Below are 21,808 nucleotides of genomic sequence, written 5' to 3'. Positions count from 1 at the left end.
AAACTAGATATTTTGCACAGTTTTCAGAACAGGTGTTTTCTAAAAGAGTTTGGCTTCATTCTGGTTGTCATTACAGTTTAGTGCATGGCACCTAGAACTCTTTTCAGACGTGTTTTTTTATTATGTGCTGTATCATAATATTTAGAGCTCGATCATTTGTGGCACTTAACATAAAAGGTAATTTTGACTTTTTTCTCAACAGCTCTGGGAAAGGGCCCATACAAACTGGTCAGCTATTTGGATGGAGAATTTGCAATGGCAGTGAAACTGGCGAATGGTTTTGTTTTCCCAATGAGAGCAGAAGATACTGTTCCTGGACATGCAGTGAGCTTTATGCTGACTTCAGGACTTTATAAACCCAGAGCACATGGTAAAATTACTGTAACCTAGAAACTTAAGTAAGGCAGAGCAAATTCTGCTTGGACACAAGCCTACATCTGAGGATAGACCTGGGTCAAAAAATCTTTTCTCTGTATTTGTCAGCTGGTTCTGCACCTTAATGTTGTCTGCCTAGATTTTCATTTGGTTGGTTTTAATTAGATGATTATAGCTTTATAAAAGCATGGATACTTTTAGTTGAAAAGCATCGCCCCCCAACAAGCTCCAAAACCCCAGAAACGAGCATTGTAGCCCTGTGCTCCAGATATGTATTGTCCCCTTCACCTTTCCTATGGCAGAGCTAGAACGTGGAGAAGAATGGGAGAGGAATGATACAAGAAAAGTGCTCTCTAGCCCATGCTGTTTGCCACCGTCGCTTATTCTCTGCTGACTTGTACAGAGATAGCCACTGGCTCTAATCTGAGCTGCATAAGGGTATGTGCTGCAAATATGTCTCCTTCAAGTCCTAACCCAGGTTTCTGTTGAAGGATTGTGTTGCTTATTCAGCAGACAAAAGAAGTGTTGCACGCTTTCAAATAGGTAGAGAAGGCTTACAGTAATGCATTCAGCACGTTGTTACGTTGATTAAATGCAGGAGTTATCTGCATATCCAGTTTTATTGCCTGCAGAGCACTTGAGTTTCCATACCATTTTCCTGCCCATAGATCTCCTGATCAGGTCTTTGGACAGCCTGAAGGCTGTCCTTGTGTAGATGAAAAAAGTGATATGAGTTGGCTGAAAAACGGTAAGGATTTGATTGGTAATACTACTGTGTGTAGAACTGATACAAGAACGTGTGTAACAGAATATCCAGAGCCAGATTTCTTTTATTGGTCATAGTTTTGAGACACTTGTACATTGCATTCACTTCATGTTTGGAAAGGGAAGGTTAGTCTTCCTGTTCTATTTCCACACAAAATGTCTCTCTCCGAATTTAAACTGGCAAGTAGGATTTCTGCCATATAGTCCAATTTAAGACAATGACATTTCATCATCTGGCCATAGAGGAGTTTGTAAAATCAATGCAATATTATCATATCCATGTCTTCTTTTATATATCTGTGTGCCTGGTTTTTTGTATGTTAACACAAGTATTACAAATTTGGTTTCATTTTGCCTCAGAAAGATTAATGTATTTCATCAATTTCAGACAAATCATAGAATATGGGAAATTTTGGGCATTAATGTACTAGTTGGCTACATGGCAAGTATTATAAATTGTACTGACTGTCCAACATTGCTTACCAAATAGCTACTTGCTGCAAACAGTTAAAAAAAAAAAAAGAGATAGTCACAAGTGCAGCTATGTTTTTCAAATAAGTAAAAGTTTTTATGCTGAGAAAAGAAGTGGGTCCTCCAGAAGTGTTAGACAAGCACATGCTGCAATATCTGTTTAATAGAGATTTTGTTCTCTATGCTTTTTTTTTTAAGAAATGCTATCCAGGCCTGGGGGCATAGCTGATTTTACAGTAGTTTGATGGCTATTTTAAACAGAATAGCAGAGTTTACAGCAAACTAGAAAGAAGTAATTCTGTGAGCAACAGATGCCTGTAACAGGCTCAAATTCTGCCAAGCTGCAATTGATCCTACAAGGTCTTGCTTGAAATCAACAGTACTGTTTTAAGGGTAACATATCATGTGGGTACATTTGCCAGGAAAGAGACTTTGCTGTTAAAGTTCTTTGGGAAAGGGCTATAGAGCTGACTGCTTAGAAATGAAGAAGTAAAGCTGTAAGCTGAATGCAAGATGCATTTTTGTAATTTATTTTTAAAGAAAGGATGAGCTCTTGAGCTGTAAATTCTTGATGGCAAATGTGGTAAAACTAGTTATGTGAGGGTTAATTAAATTGCATAGTAAAGGCTGTAAACTGAAGTTCTGCTTGCCTGCTGGGCTAGATTCCTTCATCCTGGTCTGGGCAGATGTCTTAATATGCTGACAACCCAGTTGAAATCAGGACGGCATTTAGAAAATTAAATATCCAGCTTGTCAGTGAAACCATCAGAATCTAGCATTCTGAAATCCATATATAATGTATTTCCTTACAAGACTCGGGCCATTTTCGCTAATAAATGCCAATGCCAGTTTTCATTGCTCATGCTACTAGTATCAGCAGTGTTACATCAGGGTGAGTCTAGCTCATAGTGGGTATTTCAGAAAGTAAATGAGTTCTGTGTATTTTTTCAGATTCCAACTTGATTTCATTTGAAACATCAGAGAGACCAAATTATTTTCTACAGTTGGCCTCCAATAATTCTCTTGTTCTTTCTAAATGGGAAAAAAGCGAAGAGTTTCACAACAAATCCACATTTGCCGTTCACAAGAATACATGGCTTTCAGGATACAGTTCCTTTGAGTCATTTGCAAAACCAGGATACTTCATCCACATTTCAGCCTCTTCAGTTGAGCTTTTGAAGTACCGTCATACAGAGGAGTTCAGACTGTCAACCCTTTTTAAACTTGTAGGTAAGTAATTAAGCTTGTATTTTAGGAACAGCAGTTTGCTCTCAGTGGAAGTATAAGCTAAATGGTATTGATTTTTTCAGATCTGATGAGATTACTTACCTCTCCTCAAAAATTATTGGGAGCAGCACGTAATCTGTGAGAGTCAGGCTCAAAATCTTTTTCCCTGAACTGTGTAGTGAGGACTAGATTCTGTTTTCATGTCACAAAGCCATTAAATACTTTGATGCATGACTGCTGTATTTGCCAACTGGTTTTGGAAATGGATAGCCTAGTGCATGGTTTATGGACAATATTTGCTTTGTAGGCTGTGAGGAAATTCTTAAGGAGTAGGACATTGATGCTGATGAATAGTGGATTCATGAAGGGAACAGAAAAAGAACTGAATACATCTTCTAAGAGAGTCTGGAGAAAAAAAATTCTCCTCCTTTCCCTCTGATTACATCAAGGCGTTTTCTGTACAGTGGATCCTCACTGCAAGCTTGACTATTCCATTTCTGAGAGGTCATGCCATCCAGTGCAATGGGCATTGCTTGTACTTTACACCTCTCAGACCTCATGTTTCCCCTGAAGAAGACCTTGACCTGTATCCACATACCCACTCACTGAGATGTCACAGAGGCTCTGCCTTCTGGGGTATCATCCCTTAGTGTTTCAGGTGCCATGTAAGTGGAGATACAGATCTCTTCCTGAGGATCTCTGTGTCCATTTCTCTGATGACTCTTGGACAGGTAAGGACTGTTGTATACACAGTGCAGACTGCCATGAGACTGTTTCTAAATACCTGAGAGATTCCTGTTTCCATAACAGTAGTTATATTGCACGAAGACATAAGAGATAGAAATATAGGGGATACGAACCCTTCTAAGGAGCTGAATCTAGAAGTTGCTTCTAGAACAACTGATGACAAACAACACCCATTAAAAAATTCCATTAATTAATCATGCTTTTTCTCTTTTGGATTAGTAAGGAAAAGAAAAAGAATGACTGTTTTCACATATTCATAAATACTTGGGAGCTACGTGCTAAAATGAAGATGGCCTGTAGATCAAGAAAGAGATACAAGAAGTTATACTGGCCTATAAATTAAAACAAAGCACTTTATTCATGAGGCTATCATTTATTTTCGTGTCTGTTTGCATTGATGCATCAGTTATCAAACATGTTTATACAATGTTGTTTGTGAACCTCAGTGACACTTACTACTTGCTGAATCCACTGGCCTTTGTGTGGTGTATAAAATTTCCAAATCACTACAAAATGTTTATTATTTGTATGTGTTAAGGCTTTTTATTGTGCTATAATTTTAAATGCATTGATAATTCATTTATTGGGGTAGCGGAAGTATTTTAATAGGCATTCCAGGTAATACTTTTTTTTTTTTTAATCAGTCCTTCATACTCTGAAGCAAAAACTTTGCATTACAAGCAAAGAAAGAAAATTAAATATTGTAACAAATGAAGCATCACCTGGCCATCTTTTATGGTCACCGTTATGAATCGCTAGCACAGGCAAATCTGAAACAGGCACTGACTTCTATGACAGAAGAGGCCAACTGTGCCTCATGGAGCTTCTTGTTATCAAAACATTGAATTAAAGTGTTAATGGTGGCATTGTGAATCTGCTGAGGTTTTGCGGTGCATTATGATGACAGCCTAATGCAGCTGTTGACTGGCACGCTCCAACTTCAGAAAAAATGACAGATTTTGTCATTGCCAAATGCCTGTTGCCTCTTGACAAATGCTTGTAATCACAGAGCTGTTGAGATTTCGAACAGCAGAATTATAGAGCTAATGCTATTACCAGGATGTTTGTACAGCATTTCAAGCAAAGACCTTTTTTTTTGGACATAAAAATATCTCTCTAGTCTTTTCTCTTTGAAGGAGGAATGAAGAAGGTTAAAATGTGTTCTTATTCTCAGCGGTCATCCATTAACACAGAGTGGTATGTCTTTTTAGTGTGAAGTCTTTGCCTTCCAGTCATTATACCAAAAAATCCTATCTATGCCAATGGAAAACTAAAACAATTTACCTCAGCAAGTGGGATCAGATCAAATGATCAAGAGGCATTTCATTAATCACCACATCCGAGGGCTTGGGTTTCAGAGTTTTATAAGCAGAGGAACATAGGGCTTGAATCTTTCTCCAGTGTGCTTTCACAGGGCCCAGCCTGCTGATATAGGGTAATTACATGGTCTAAAAATACAGCAGCATTTGTTTAAGTTAATGGAAAAGTTACACCAGCTCCAGAGTGCACAGGCAAAAGCAGATTGAGTTTCCTGCTGACTATTGTAAATGCTTTGCATATTAGATCAGAAACTCTTGAACCGGGAACAGCTATTCCTGCGGAATCAGAGGATAAATATTGGGAGCAGAATAATAGGCCCAGTAAATCCCCTTGGCCAGAAAGTTCCTCATGAGACTTCTTCATGCTCTGTGACGCACGTTCAAAAGGAAGAATTTTAAATGACCTGATGGCCACAGCAATAGATACGTTTGTTTAAAGTCAGATGAAGAGTCACTTTTTCCACTTTCATAGCAAGAAATACGGTCATATTGAAATACGTTGGTTATAAATTACGCAGATATGATGGGCTAATACTGCAAAGTATTTTCCATGAGTAGTCATTTCAGTTTTTAAATTCCGTTATTTTCGTTATGCTCAGTTTTATCTGCTGTCCTGTTCCTACAAATGTTTGTTACAAATGCTTGATAATAGAATTTGAATATCTAGGGTATACATGTTCACAAGGAAATATATTTTATGCAGGAATTTTTCCCAGCATTGGATGGGTATACATGCAGTCGAAAAAATATACTGAGTCACGAATAAGCACAGAGATCAAATGTCATGTAAGAGTGATTAATTCTTATTTGAAATTGTTGGGAAATTAGTGAAAGTAGACAACTGATGATCTTTTCAAGGATTTAGTTGCAGTTTTCTTTACTTTTATTTTTAATAATGTGCTCCAACTAGCTACCTTTTACCTTTCATAGAATCACCATAATGTGCCTTACCTTTTTTATAATATGTATAAAATTAACTCATGATGATGTTAAAAAGGTAAGTGACTTGCCCTAAATCCTATATAAATTCTGTGGCAAAGTTCTTAATAATGTTAGTTATGTGCTTTAACAACTAATTTGCTGTAAATATAAGACCTGTGTCATTGAGAATTTTCTGCTAAAATTAGAAATTTTAATTTTTTTATGTGCATAAAATATATGCACAGTGCGCAGAGATAATTTGTGAATGATTGCGTCTGATATAGGGCCTTTCTGGTTGATTTTAATGCTTGAAAATTATCTGAAACATTCAGAAATAAAAATGGTATGAAAGTGAAAATGAAATTCATTTTTTTATGAAAACCTTTTTTAACAGAAGTATCTTTCGTGTTTAGTGAGATTCATTCATGCTGTAATTGACCAGCTTAACTTAATTTACTCTTATTCATTTCTCTCAGTAGAATTCATGTTCTAAAATGTCATATTTTACTTATAACGGGTTGCTCTTGAGTTAGATCTGAGCTCCTATGCTAACCAGTCCGAGTGATCATGACACAGGGCCTGGTCCTAGAGAATGCTGAGCAGCTGCTGGCTACCTGCAAATCCTGGGTATGTCACTACACACATCTGCTCAGCAGTTCTTGCAATCAGACTGACGTTACTGTAGCGTTATGATATCTTTCCGACTTATACCACAAACACAAACTTTTGATCTCCTGTATTGGTGTGAATAAACAGGAGATTAATTAGTTATGCTAACAAGAGTATATTCGTTTAACATCATCATGGGAGCCTAAAGCAAAAGTATTTGAAAGGTAGATAAATATATTTTGCTGTCAGCAATGTTTCGACTAGGCATGAAGTTTATTTTTTCAGTGATACTTGCTTTCATTTCTCATTGCAGAAACTTAAAGTCATGAGCAGAGTTTGCTGGTAGTTTGTGTAAGTGGGTAGATAGGATTTCATGTTTCTAAACTTATAACGGAGGGGATAGGCAATCTAAGTTACTAAGCAGTGTTTTGCTGCTGTTATAAATAGAGCTAGTTCTAAAGTGAATTTTCATCCTTTTAAAATTTTTGAAATTTCTAGGAAAAATAACAAAACAAAAGTGCCAGATCAGAATGAAAAGCCAAATACTCCATTTTTTTCATGATTTTTGAGTCAACTAAAATGTTTAATTTGAATTTTGATTTTTTTTAAACAAGTGAAGCCTTTTCTTTTAAGTGACTAATTGAAATAATCTGATATTTTAAAAATAACTGTTTGGTAGAATCAATACAGTTCTCATTTTAGGACTTTTTTTAAAGTAAATGGAGATTTTTTGAGTATGGCATGTAAAAAATTATTCAAAGTATGTAGATTCTGGCAGTGACAAATTTTATCCTTGTAAGGTAAAAATCAAAAGAAAGGGCAGGAGAGGAGTTTTGAACAGTAGAAACTGTCAACACACACAAAAAAGTAGCTAAGCTAGTAAGAAATGTTGTCATGGCTCAGCAAAACACTGCAGTTTCTTAGTGATAAAAAATAAAACTCTTCATTTAACAGTAGTAACTGTTCTTATTACTGCAGAATTAATTTTGAAAGACATGAAGAATGAAAATCGTAAATTGTAGGGAACAAAATGCTTCTCTGACGTTCAAACAAGTGACAAAACTAAGTATGGGGCTGGGCAATATCTTTCCAGTATATTGTCGTTGGCAAACTGTATGCCTACATTCATAGAGGAACTTGCTCCAGTACCGTAACGTGCTGTATGCTCAGCTCCTGTTAGGTAAAAGAAATTTGGGTTCAATTGGCATGCAGACTGGAACGACTGTCATCCAGGGCATAATTTACCATTTTGTTAAGGATTTGTTATGTCACTGAGGAGAAGACAAATGCTGATAGATTTCACCAGGAGACACATGGCTATTTTCAAATGCCATGACAAATCCTTTTGAGGAACACATGCTCGATGTAAGAAGCTTGACTCATTGTCTGTAAACTGTGCATCATTCCTTTGTTGTGAGGGAACTGGGCTGGTGCGCTGCATACAGTAAGCTCGTATTACTGTTTGCTGCAGGGGGAATTTAAGTATTAAAAAAATGGGAAGCATGTAGTGGAGATGGTTGATTAGTATCCTGGGTAGCATAAAGCGTTTGTGCCATGACACTGGTGAAATCCACAGTTTCTGAGCTCTGGTCTTCTCTGTCATGAGAATAGCAGTACAGCAGTAACAACAAAGCTGAGATTTGTCTGACATCGAAGTTAGTCTGAAACCAATATGGAAAGTGAAAGGAATATTTCCATCAGTTTAAGGATAGGGAGACTTACATTACTTTAAAGCACTTTATTACTACTTTTTCCTGGTACCCTAGTGGTTGTAGGTAGTATGGTCATAGTTTGTATGCAAAAGTAGTAATGTAAAAAGTAAAATTGTCTGTTGTGTAAGGCATTGAGCTAGGTATAGAGATACTTTATAATTCTCTTGGCTTAGTCTTGAATTCAATGTAGTTCAGGACAAGTCTCTGTGCCTCTGTTTTTCCTCCCCTCCATTTTCTGTCTAGTCTCTATTTAGCCCAAACCTTTTAACAGGAACTGCATCTTGCTGTGTTTCATTTTACAGTGGCTAGCACACTTGACCGGCTAGGTCCTTGATCTGCTTAGGCTTTCTACAAGTGATGCTATCAATAGTGAAAACTTACCGTATCTTGAACAACTGAACTGAGATTCACCTAGTGTTGGAGAAGCAGTTTCCCATAGTTCATAACAATGCACAGATTTGACTTCATCAAGTGGATTTACTGAGACATACTAGAAACTTTTGAGATACTGGAAAACAATTCATGGAATATATTCAGCACTCACAGTGGTGTTTTGGTCTGTTCTTTTATGTAATTTACACACTAAGAAAACCTAATATAGCTTAGCCTGGTATACTTAATTCTCTTAAGTTCCTTGTCTGGCAAATTAAGTGCCCACTGGTTCTACAGTTCTTTTTGGAAACTTTTCATAGCAAAGTTCATAAATTCACCTATTCTCCATCCCTCTTTCTGGAGAAAGAACAAAATTTGCAGACAAGCATGATTTTGTTGGTTCCTGACTGAAAGTGTTGTTTATCAACTGCACAACAAATGATATGCCTTTTTTGCTATGCCAGTTTGTGTACAAATTGCCCCTATTTCCTACCAAAAAAAGGCATGCAACACTTGGAAACCTTGTGAGCTTAATCTGTAGGAATGCTTGAGGGAAAAGTGGCAATTATTTCATAGAGATCTAAGTTTATTTGAACAGTGAGAAGAAAGTATATTAACACCAGCACAGTGTTAATCAAGGATTCCTGTTCTGCTAAACTGAGAAAGTAACATTCTTCATCAGGTTATGGTATCTCATGCAAGACTGGTGCCTTTGTTGTGTTTGAAACTTCTTTTATGATTAATAGAGAGGCAAGAGTTGAAATTAAGTATCTGTCTCAGTATTTAATCTAGGGTAGTCTGATGAATGAGATTTCCTAGATTCCATGAGGATATTTTGTTATTGCTGATCATTACTACAGTTGGTGGTTGCCTAGGTCTCTGATGTGTTCTGTCTCGTATATCCTCTTTGTTTGTCCCTGAGCCTTATGACTGTGACCTGACAATGAGTACAAAACCCTATGCATCTACCAACAAAATGTATGGAAATAATGCCCTTTCTCTGTTGGATTTAAGCAACTGACATTGGTTTCACTAGAAGGGGTCACATATATTCAGTGAAGTGTACATAGTTATTTATGAAAATGTAGCTTCATAAATACATTTACTACCCTGGTAAAAGTTATGTTTCCAAAAGAAGTGACGTTAAGTTCTTGGATAGAGGACAATGTTGAAAGATAACACTAGATGGCAACATACCCACTCTTTTACTCCAAGAAGGGCATGGGTGTATTTGAGTTTGGTTTATACCTTTAAGAGAATTATTTTTATTAAGAAAGAGACATTAGTAGTTAATAATGATAGAGGGGTAACTACCCATAGGTGCAGATATCCCTAAACTGCAGGAAGAACAATTGCTTAGGATTTGGGGGGAAGAATGTCTCCAAGACATTCTCCAAGAGTTAGTTTCTTCATTTTTTGCTCAAGCAAAAATTGGCAAAACTTAGAAGCAAAAAGACTTCAAAAGACCCCAAACTGAAGCTTTTTCTATGTAGTAAGCGTTCTTCTTCCAGTCATTAATAAAAACACTCTAAGTGCAGCTACTCTTCCTAAGCTCTGAACAACATAACTCCAAGATCAGTTTTACCAGTCCAGAAGGGACCAGTGTGTTGTGTTGGTGGTGTTTCATGGACTTAGATGTAACTGAAATGCTACTACCCTGCCTTACTGCTACAGGATGGGGACTCAGCTGGGCTGTCATAGTTTAGGTCCTGAAATCCAGATATGTTACCTGTAACCTTGTAAGTCAGGCAGGTGTTGGAAGAGCTGTTAAGCTAGTCTAGCATTGCACGGGAAACCGTTCTGCATGCAGAAGGGCCAGGGTTGTCATAGAAAGGATAGCATGATGCTGTATTTGAACATACAAGCATGTGCAGCCTCGTATGTCACCCATATAATGATTGCCACAATTTTTTTTCTCTGAGTTTTACACTCAGTCTGTGGCTGAGCCCCTTTATTTTTCTTTTTTTGCATTCATTCTGTAAAGTAAGAGCTTAATAAGCATCGGAAGTATTGCTGATTTATGCCATTTTTCCTTATTTCCATTTTTTCCCCCTCCTTTGGAGTTTAACTTTTCCTCTATCTGGATTTGTACTTTGGATTTTAATTATGTGAATTTGAATCCTTTCAATAAATGCTTTTCTGCACAGATACTATGAAGACAACTTGGGTCTTTAACTTACCATCGTGTCTGTTCATTATTGGTACTATTTTGTACAGTCAAGTATAGATTACAAGTTTAATTTTGCAAGACTGCATGTCTCTGATTACTTCTCAGTTGCTCTGATCATTAAAGGAATGGTTATAATTTCAGATTCAAAGCTATTTGGGAGTTGAATTAGTATCTTCTTTTAAAATGGCTTATACTGCTTCTGTAAAGATGAATTATTAAGATAAATTATTTTTAAATGCCTAAATTAGCATTATTTCTGATTTTTTTTTTGAAACGGTGTTTCTCTTTTGGCCTTTAAAATATAATCGTATCATACAAATTATGTACGCTTTGTGCTGTGTCAGCTAATTTACACACCAAGTAAACAACTGTTCTGATAATTATGTTGGAAAGAATATCAGAGTCATTAATACAGCATATGCAAGTGGTGTTCTTTCTTTTGATTCTCATAGCAATAATTGTACTGAATCAACTTCATGTTGGTTTCACATTTTGTATGAATAACCAAAAATATAGTTTACTTGTTGGTACAGTTTTTAAAACCTAAAAAGCAACAGCTCTGACTTACCTGGCCTTGATTTCAAATGATTGTAATATGCACTAAACAAGGATAATTCAATGTCACATATTATACTGCAAAGAGAAAAACAGTCTGCAGATCCAGTACTATTTACTATACTGTGCACAAACATAAGCTGTTCCTCTCTGTTTTAAAGACCTTAACAGTTCCAGAAATATTTCCCATTTTATTTATAAAGAATATAGGTGGAAACAGTAAGGGATGTAGAGTTGCAGTGAACTTTAAGCATGCCACTTACTGATATGTATGTGTGTGTGTTTCTGTAAATATGTGAGAATAACTGATCCTGGTTGTTTTTCAGATGTCAAATTTAAACTTCTATCCCGTTCTGCATGTGAGTGGCGTTATGATGCCTGTACAAGCCCTTGTTTCAAAACATGCAGAGACCCTTTGGCAAAGAACTGTCAGGCAGTACCAAAGTAAGTACCTGTATTTTTATGGAAAAGCCTGGAATTGGGATAATGCCTTTATACATCATCATAAGCATTTGTGGAACCAGATGTAGGCTCAGTACAGCAGGTCTGTGCTCTTAGATAAGGAAATAAGAAATGGAATATAAACTGCTGTGGCAGCTACATGAAATTGGTATTTCTACATGGCAGTTGCTATCAGGGTCTGGAATTACTAGTATATTTGTAACTTTCAAGCTGGAGGATATTATAGAGTATTAGCAAAGAGAGGGGATAATCAGTTTGTGTCAAATAGTTTTGTCCCTACTTTTTCGTTATGGCATTGCAACAACCACATCTGTCCTTGCCTCTTTCTTTTCTGTACCCACTGTGCTTTTCGGCAGGACTGGAAGTTGTGGTAAGCCTGGTAAAAGTGGAATACTTCTGGTGCGCAAAAAATGTTTGATGTTTCCTAAATGATAACGTTTACCATTGAACTTGCCAATGTTCATTTCGCAAACAGTATAGTATAGTGGAGTCTGTGCTTTAGCTTAGATCTGTGTGAGAATGGAAACCACGGCAATGACATTTTGAAGGAGTACCCTGAGGTGGTGAGATTTAGAACAAGGCTCTCTACTCATAAATACTTTACAAAAGAATAGTGTTTTCCTAAAATTAAATGCTTCATCCAGAGGATACTGTTCAACTAGTTAATACTAATTGTTTTTCTTTTAGAGTGGAAGGATGCATCCCTGCCTGTCCTCTCAATATGGTGCTGGATGAAATCACTCAAAGATGCGTTTATTTTGAAGACTGTATGTTTGAAAAATTGTATATAATATGTATAATATTTAGCTTATTAATTTCCTAGGTGATGTTTTAGTCAAATTTTCCAAATATGGGTGCTTAACATTACGTAACTATGGCCTCTGTTATGCCGATATTGAGTTGTCACTGAACATACATTTTGGTTAAAGTAATTTCACTCTGAGACAAATTTTAAACTAAGAAAGAAGCTCTTTCTTCACAAAACATTTGAATAACATTAAAAGTGAAGCAAATGATTTAATGAATTTATTTTTGACTTTGTTTATGAATTTTGAAAGTCCAAAGGCAATTAAAGAGAAAAGATCAGAGCAATATGAATTAACATAAGTTCCTTCTAGCTTCACTAACATTATAACTCTTATTTATAAATTACAGACTACCATTTATTCATGTCTGATTTCAGGCATTGAACCTGCAGATGATAGTCAAGCTTTGCTGTCCAGCATTAGAACACCAGCAGTTCCACACATAACATCAACTACTGTTGCGATACCCAGTTTGGCAGTGTTCAGTGAAGCAGTAACTTCATTTCCTGCACCTGAAGCAAAGGACATGGAAAGAACACTTGCTTCAAAATGGCAGCTCAGTGCAACTACAGGGAAAACTAAATTTTCAGCTGTTACTTCTAAAACAACAGTTTCAACAATAACTTTATCATCAAATGTTTCTTCGCATTCAGTAGAGATGACATCATCTGGGAAAAGTGCTATGTCTGGGACAACAAAATCTAATGTTAGCTTGTCTTTTCCTAGCGACATTTCTCCATTGTTTCCATCTACGGTCACTTCAGAAACCTCTACAAGGATACAAGCAATCAGTAGTGCTTCTGCTAAGCCACTGAGAGCTACAGAACCTCAGAGAGTAACTGCTACACATGCAGTGACTAGAAGCACAGAATCAGAAAGCAAACCAATTTCTACTTCAGTTTTTACTGGGACACCATCAATACTCAGAACAACAGAATTGCCAGTGAAAACTAAAATAATGGAAACATCAGAAATTGCTACAAGGACACTTCCCACAAAAGAAGTAGAAGTAAAACCTGAAGGACTTACAAAATTTACTCCCAGTTCTTTTGAAACAGTAACAGAAAAAACTACTGCATATTTGACCCAGTACTCCACATCATCATCTCTGGGCATGTCTTCGTATGCATCACCAGTAAATCTAACAGGAACTTCAGAAAGAATGAAAGTAAGTGTAGAACAGTCTTTTACCACAGTAGCTAATGTTACAGTAACTTCGTTTTCTCCTGCGATCGCTACTTTGTCTTTGCTAAAGCCAAGCATAAAGCCAGTACCTTCAGGAACAACAAAAACAACAAGTATTGTAGCCAAACAAAGAGTGAAGACTACATTTTCCCCAACAGCCACACTGCGTATTTCACTAGGAAAGACAGTTGCAGAGCCTCCTGTTGAAATGATTCAACCCTTGACTGGTACTGCAGGGGTAGCTTTCACTACATCTCTAGGTCCAAAGACAACTACTCTGCAAACTCAAGAGATATTATCAGAAACAACTGTGTTACCATTTACAACTCTTAAAAAGGACATTCCTGAAACAACATCTCATATGGAGCATTCATCAAGTTCCTATTTCCCTCCATATTTGCTACATCCTAGTTCAACTACAACTGAAAAATCCCTCACTCTTGCTACCAAAAGACCTTCAGTGTCTGTTTCTACTCCTGCTTCTCCAGCTTTAGGTGAATTAAAAAAAACATTTAAAACAGTATCAACTACTGGATATCCCCCACATATAGTTCTAAACACAACAGAGTTCCTGACTACATTATACAGTAAATATCCTGTTTTGGCTGAGACTACAAGGGTGATACCTTTGCCTGCAGAGGTAACATCCAAAATAACATCCACTTTTGAATTATCAGCAAAGTCAACTTTACTTTCTGGAAAAACATCTGCAGAATACAAGTCACCTCTACTTTTAAGTACAATGAAGACGAGCACTTCAGCATATTCAGATAGTGTTACCGCATCGGCAACAAAAACTTCTATCTCATCAAAAGAAATGACTCCAGTTCCTTTGGTAGTTACAGAAAAAGACTCAGGTCAAAGAATATCCTTCACTGGATCTCTATTTACTCTTAGTGCAACTGAACCCACACTGTTGACAACACAGCCTGATGAATCACAAGTGGAAAGAATTACTAGCATCTCTACTAGAAAGCCACCTGCTTTCCCTTCTTCATCATCACACTCTCTAACCTCTTTAAATGTTTCCTTTCCTTCACTACCCACATACAGGACAGAAGCATCACTGACAGCTCTCGGTCCCATGCATACATCACATGAAATTGCTACTTCATATCCAGGAGCAACTATAGCAAAATCTATCTTTTCAACAGAAAAAACCTCCCCCATCCCAGCTTTCCCTACTGTATCCACTATAGGACAACAATCAAGTCCAATAGCTACAGTATCGCATGACAAATTGCCAGCAAAAGCCATTTTAAGTATCACTTATGCCACATTCTCTCCATCCTCTGAATTCAGCAGTCAGCTTATAACAACCAAAAAAGCAATGGCAGCCAAAGAAAGATCAACTCTATCCACTTCTGTTGTACTTCCATTGACAAAGTCTTCTCACACTTTCTCCACCTCTCAGTATCTATCAGATAAATCAATTTCTTCATCTTCTTTAACACAAATGATACCTAAAGTAACAACCACAGCAAAGTATCCAGTAGAAACTGAAATAATTTCTATAGCAGCAAAGTCTACAGTCCAAAATAGAACAGATGCAGTAAAACTTTCAGCAGCTACAGCTCAGCCATCCTTTACTCCTTCTTCAGTAGGCCCCTTTTCTGGACAGACATCTGCACAGACCATAAAGGCAGTGGTTATACCACATTCCTCTACTCACATAGCAATGGAACTTGCTCGTCAGACTTCGAAGCCTTCCTTGACAAGGCAAAGCAGTACCCCAATTTACCAGTATCCTGCGGAAACTCTAACAAAATCCACTGGTCGGCCACAGCTTCTCTTAAGCACAACTGAAGCTACAGTAGCATTGACTTCCTCATACCCCTTTACCTCACTACCTGAAGGCATTCATTCAAGTGTATCACCTACCTCACTAGTTCCTGCACAAGTTATTTTACCAACCGGAAAGGAGTTGTATTTAACTGATTCAGTCACACAGCCATATGTATCAAGAACTTCTTCAGCTTTGCAGTCTACAATTCCGATTGGAAAAACAGCTGACTTGGGTTTTGGCACCAGAATTCTCCCTTCCTCACTGGAAGTGCTTGCAGCTTCATCCTCTTTAGCAACAACTAAGAAGGAAGAATTTCCTTCATTTTCCACACAAAAGGCAGATATCAGTCTGAAATTCACCTGGCAGGCCTCAGGTAGTGAATTACTTGTTTCAAGTCAAACACTTGAAACAACTACAGCTTCACCAGAACCTAAGTCAACTTTTCCATCTGTTCTGTTAACAGAAACAACAGAAAGGCCCATCATGATGGGAAGTGAGTCATCAGTAGGTGCCTTTTTAACACCTGTGATCTCAACAGCGTCCACATCAGCGGGCAAAAGTGCTACAGAGGAAACTGCAGCGTTGTCTAAGCAAGTCCCACTTTCAACCACTGCCTACAGTTCCATGTTTCCAGCAAGTATGAGGCTGCCAGCTACAGCCCATTCATCAGCTGCAACTTCTGCCTCTTCAGTGAGAAGCAGTACAGGGCAAAACCTTACTGCTGTAGCAGCAACTTCAGAGAAAGCAGAAGCGGTGAGAGAATCTATAACAACCTCTGTGAAGCCCACCTTTGTTACTTCAGAAGCAAAAGGGTCCATGCCCCCTGAAACAGTAAAATCTAAAGAGCCAGAATTAACAACGGAAGTCCAAGCTGTCCATACTCAAGGTATTACCATTACCCCAGAAACTCCTCAGACATTTTATTCTCCATATTTCACAAACACAGCTGAAGTTCCTTCTAAAGTAAGTGTATCAGTACTGTCCACCATACATTCATCCTCTGAACCAAAACCTTTTTCTTCTATAGCTGCATCATCAGGCGGTGCTACTCAAGCTTTGAAACTTGGAATATCATCTGAGGTGCAAATGCCTTCTGTGAGTTCGCTATTAATGATATCTGACCATCCAAATGACACAACAGCTCCATCGGTTTCCTCATTTCCCTTTTTATCCACCAAACCGCTTTATCCATTGACTACAATGTTTTCTGATGGATTGGCAACAGCTGAAGCTATCTCAGGAGTCACAGCATCAGCTTTTATGCCAGCTAGAGAAACAGCAACTCTCCAAACTTGTACAGTGAGTAACATTATAAATAGCTATCTGTGTGGATTTGAATATGGCTAGGTTACTTTGACACACTGATAAACCATTATTTGTGAGCCATGTATTTTGATCCTTAGGATCTTTAAGTATCAAACAGGGGCCGTATTGTTTTCTCAATTACATCTGAAAGTCTGGATGATTTCTACTGTACCTAATGAATTTCTTAACTGCTATAATATAGCATATTTTGGGCCTCGGTTTTCAGAGTGTGATTGTTGCAAGAATTTTTTTGGCAAAATATGGTGCTTCATATTGTTCAACGACTATTTTCTGTCAGGTAGCCATCCTTAAAATATGTCTTCCCAGAGATCCCTATTATTATTCCTACTTATACTCTTCCATGCTTTTTTTTTTCTTAACTTCTTTTTAATATATAGTCCTGAAATTAATAATGCTGTTCTGCACTTTACAGAGGGATGGTGGTTTTATACTGTCCTCAAATTGGTCAAATTTTCAACGATGTTCTTCACTGACAGCTTCCAACAGTGTCATAGGGATTCATAAGTATTCTGTACCTGAAGAACTCAGGCCCCTTTTTTGAGTAAATACTCTGAAATATTGTGTTATTAGCTTGGTAAGAGTGGTAACCTATGTCTTTTAAAAATGCCTTAGCCAATCACAGAGAATGAGTGCATAAAACACATATGCTTGGATGGACACCTGATTCAAGTTAATAAGTCGCAGAACTGCCCGTACAATGCAACTCAGCCCAGCTGCGGCGTTTTAGGATTTGCTGCTCAAACGAATGGTGACAAATGCTGCCCAAAATGGGAATGTGCATGTAAGTTTTAATTATGCAGTACTTTTGAATTGAACTGAGGTAACAATTCAGTGAATTTGTAAGGAGGCTAAGATTTGATGCTTCCATACCATGGTGTAGAAATAGAAGACAGTAGTTAGAAAATGCATTTATTTTATTTTTATTTTTATTAGGTCGTTGTACAATTTTCTCTGATATGAGCTTTGTAACCTATGATGGAAATCATTTGGCTTTATTCAAAGAAGCATCCTACATTGTTAGTCAAACTCAAGATGAAACTATAGCCATCCATGTCCTGGACTGCAGAATGGTAACTAACATTTAGCAATTATTAAGTTAACCAATGGTGCTCAGTACTGCTAATAAGATGCATCTTAGAAATGAGTTACATACATATGCCTCTAATGTATATCCTTCTAAATAAATAGAGCATGGTATTACTACATAATAGTGATGAATTATTCACTCATATGCAATATCTGTGAATTGTACCTGAACAGTACAGCACTTTGTCACCTGGCTGAATATGCATGATTCCTTCTGAAAGAGCTGGAAGATGGGAGGTAAATCAGTGTTATCTTGTTATATGGGTAAAATAGACAAGATGGTAAGACATTAAGTGGTCATGCATGTATTAGTCACTTCTGTGAATGGCGTCATGTAATAAGTACTGTCATAGAGCATATGCCAATTTTTTTGTCCATCTAATTGATAGACAACTTGATTTTACTGCACTGAAGAAAATGTATGTTGAATTTGACAGAATTCTTAGATGAGGCAGTAGCCCACTTTGCATTTCATTGGGGAATATCTTGCAGAGTGAGAATTAATGCCTGAACTCCTTCTTGAGTTTCATTCCACCCTAGATTTGTTTTTCAAATGAAGGAGGAATGCAGGCTAGTGCAGCCTAGCAGTGTATTTCAATGCATAGTTTTTATATATTTTTGTATGGAGACATTTGCACTGGAAACACAAAACTTCAGAGACATAAAAGAACGTAAGATTATCAGACTAAATTAGACTACCTTGTGCATTCCAAATCTCTGACAGGGGCAAATGTATGCTGTTTCAGAGAGGGAAGAGAGAAACCCTAAAGGAAGCCATTATGGAATATCCTGCCTTATGGGTAGTGTAGAAATTGTCTTTACATCATGAAGAGTAAGCGCTCATGAGCCTTTAGAAAACTCTTTTTACTCCAGTCTTTATTGTGAAAGCTAGGTAATCTTGAAGTATACATAAATGTTCAACTGAAGGTTTTATCTTCAGTAGTACTTTGTGGAGGTTAGTTGCAGAAGCTCAGTGCGATTGCTGTGAAAAAGGAGATCTGTTTATGACTTTCACATTGTTTCTTTTTTTTGCATTGAATGCTTTTGATTTCTGTTTTGTTCAGCATGTATTTCTGATCCATTACTTATGCACTGTTTATATATCATGTATATTTATCATTCCCAGTCTTGTTTTTGTCCACTTTCAGTATGTTTTCCTATTTTTTCAGCATCCAAACTGCTGTTCTTTCTTGTTCTTTTTTTTCTGAAATTCGTTATTTCTGTTGTAATTTCAAGATGGGGAGGTGCAACAAAGTCCCTGAACACTAGAAGATGATAATATTTTGTTTGCATAATTTGGAGGAATGCTCTTCAGAAGAACATTGTAGTCCAGATTTGCCATCACAGCTGAGAGACAGAAGCATGGACGCAGAAAGAATATCTTTTGTTTATATAAACTACAATTAGCAGCAGTTTTCTTCTTTAAAAAATACAAAAAAAATCCTTGGTGTCCCGTTACTTAAAAATAGTAAACAGCTAACGTATAAAGATTTTACACATCTTAACTCTGGTTCATATATTTTTGTTTTCTCCACAGAGTAATTTAAATTCAACTTCCTTGTGCCTGGCGATGTTGAATATAACCTATATATCAAACCAAATTACTATTGATCATTTAAGTAGAAAAGTAGGTATTTCGAGGTTTTGTTTTCCTCTGCTTTTTAGATAGCATCTTAATTCTTCTGTAATCATAAGCTGCCACCTCATTTGGATTATGCAAATTAGATTAAAATACAGTAGGTAAATATAGTTCATTGTTACAGCATTGACATTTAGCAATCTGCTTGTATATTTGAAGAGTCAAACAGTGATGAAAGGACATGAGGTAAGTTGCAGAACAGGGCACATTAACTGATTGCTAGTCTCTTTAGTGCCTACCTACAGTGCCTTTGTAGATCTGGGCCTGACTTCTGTTGAAATTAATTGTGAGTTAGATTCCTAAACTGTTGAGAATCAGGCCTTATTTCTTCTACCTATAGCATTTGATACCTGACATTTAAACTCTTGTTTATCTGTGTGTGTTTTAGATCACAGTAAATTCAAGATTTGCTTGGCCTACTGTTAGAAAATATGGATATAAAATCGAGGATTCAGGCATCAAGTATGCAATTGAGACCCCAACAAATATCAGAATTCAGTGGTTTCACAGCACAGGTGTGATGATTATAGAGTTTAATAGTACCAGAGAACCAAAAGCTTTGGGACTATGTGGTAAGTATGGAGTAGTGCAAGAAATAAAGACATTCAGATGCTTTGCTAGAGAGTAGCTCAAGGCACATTTCCCTAATTATATAAGCTATTTTTCTGCAGGATCTTGCCTAAAAGAGCTATTGCAGGTGATTGCAAAGATTAGAATACTGTCAACATGGAATGATTATTAATTTTGTTAATTGTTGAAATGGTGATTGATGCCCATCCATGTAATCACTTGTTTCCCACAGTTTTGCTTCTGACTGTAGCCTGTTTGAATCACAGGCATGACTGCTGTAACCATACCCAAATAAATAAGTCAGAAATAAATCCATAGTGACAAATAAGTTCATTTATAGATTTAGTGTTGGTATCCAGCTGATAGGAAGTGATATGTGCTATTTTCAGTTTCTAAAGGTCAGAATTCACAGGAGCAGTAATTATTCACTTCATAAAACGAATCTGAGTTGATCTTTTGGAAGGAATAGTTCAAAGGGAATTTATTTAAAGTAATGGGATAAATAACCATTGTGTTGAGTTCAGTGTTAGGTCTGTACAGTAGTTTCACATAGTTTCTTTCTCTCTAAAAATCATAACCTTGGGTAAACTGTTGATGCTGTAGCTTTTGCAAGCATAGATGTGTTGAGGTAAATCCCTACTCGGACACCTGAATCTGTAAATTTATCTGTTGTAAATTGGAGCTGGAAACCAGGGATATAGAGTTCATAATTACAGTGGATATCTTGCCAATTTCAGAAAGGGCAAATATCTGTAGCTCAGTATCAAATACCAGTGATAGCTCAGTCAAGTTCCAAGTCCTGCTGTCAGTAACATGTTTCTAGCAAAGGAGGAGAGCTTGTATTAGCTGCCATGTTGAAATTGGATTATTATCTGTAATTTACCCTAAGCTTCTGTCTCATTATCATTTTTATTCTGTATAGCTAATTGTTATTGTACTTAGATCAAAGAGAAACAAGACAATAAAGGTAATATTTTTCACTAGGTCTGATCCAAGTTATCCTGAAAGTCTCTTTTGTCTTTACTAGTCTGATTACTGTGACAGGCAAAATAGGGAATGTTATATTTCTGGTTCACATGGCCAGTTAGCAAGATGACAACATATTTGTGTCGTCTTTTGCAACCAGTGTTCCAGGTCCATGTTCTGCAGAGAATGCACTGTATTTTTTCGGTATTCATCCCTGGTTGGGCTTCTCTGCATAAGTCTGCCTGCATGTTGCTGTATGGTGGGATTTATCAGAGCCAGCTTTAAACAAGCTGTCTTTTCTAGGGTAGATGAGTTCACTCAGATCTCCTGTACTTTCTTTGTTAGTCTACTTCTTGCATTTGAGCTATCTCAGATGCCTTTATGCCATACTGTGGTATTGATACATGCTGATTTCTCATCTTCATCCATATGATGAACTGAAGGCACCACTATTGTTTTGTAGCAGCAAGTATCACTTGGAAGGATCTGCATCAGAAAGAGCAGTGTCTTTTACAGTGGAAGGCAAACAAATGGTAGCTGATGAAGTAAAGTGGGAGAGGAGGGCCATGGGAATGGATCATGACATCTCTGTAAAATCACTGGTTGAAATGAAGTGCAAGCATGTCAGTGTCTTAGCCAGAATCAGATCCAGCTAAGCCATGGTTTTAAATCTGCTTGTCAATAGGTGTACAAGAGAAGAGGAAAGAGATATCCCAGACATGGTAGCAATCCTTTGAAG

The 21,808-nt window shown here is 37.1% G+C and overlaps 1 protein-coding gene across 1 annotated transcript in view; it reads left to right on the top strand.

Moving 5' to 3' along the window:
- Positions 1-21,808, top strand: part of OTOG (otogelin) — a 110,601-nt gene that overhangs the window by 65,924 nt on the left and 22,869 nt on the right. The window contains exons 31-39 of the mRNA XM_067295513.1: positions 203-370; positions 2,563-2,841; positions 11,570-11,687; positions 12,393-12,472; positions 12,889-16,781; positions 17,421-17,589; positions 17,742-17,878; positions 19,432-19,521; positions 19,922-20,105. Coding sequence (XP_067151614.1) covers positions 203-370; positions 2,563-2,841; positions 11,570-11,687; positions 12,393-12,472; positions 12,889-16,781; positions 17,421-17,589; positions 17,742-17,878; positions 19,432-19,521; positions 19,922-20,105 — 5,118 coding nt within the window. The remainder of the gene's footprint in view (positions 1-202; positions 371-2,562; positions 2,842-11,569; positions 11,688-12,392; positions 12,473-12,888; positions 16,782-17,420; positions 17,590-17,741; positions 17,879-19,431; positions 19,522-19,921; positions 20,106-21,808) is intronic.

This window comes from Apteryx mantelli, chromosome 4, assembly GCF_036417845.1.
Source record: "Apteryx mantelli isolate bAptMan1 chromosome 4, bAptMan1.hap1, whole genome shotgun sequence".
Taxonomy (NCBI): Eukaryota; Metazoa; Chordata; class Aves; order Apterygiformes; family Apterygidae; genus Apteryx; species Apteryx mantelli.
This window is presented reverse-complemented; position numbering and strand designations above follow the sequence as displayed.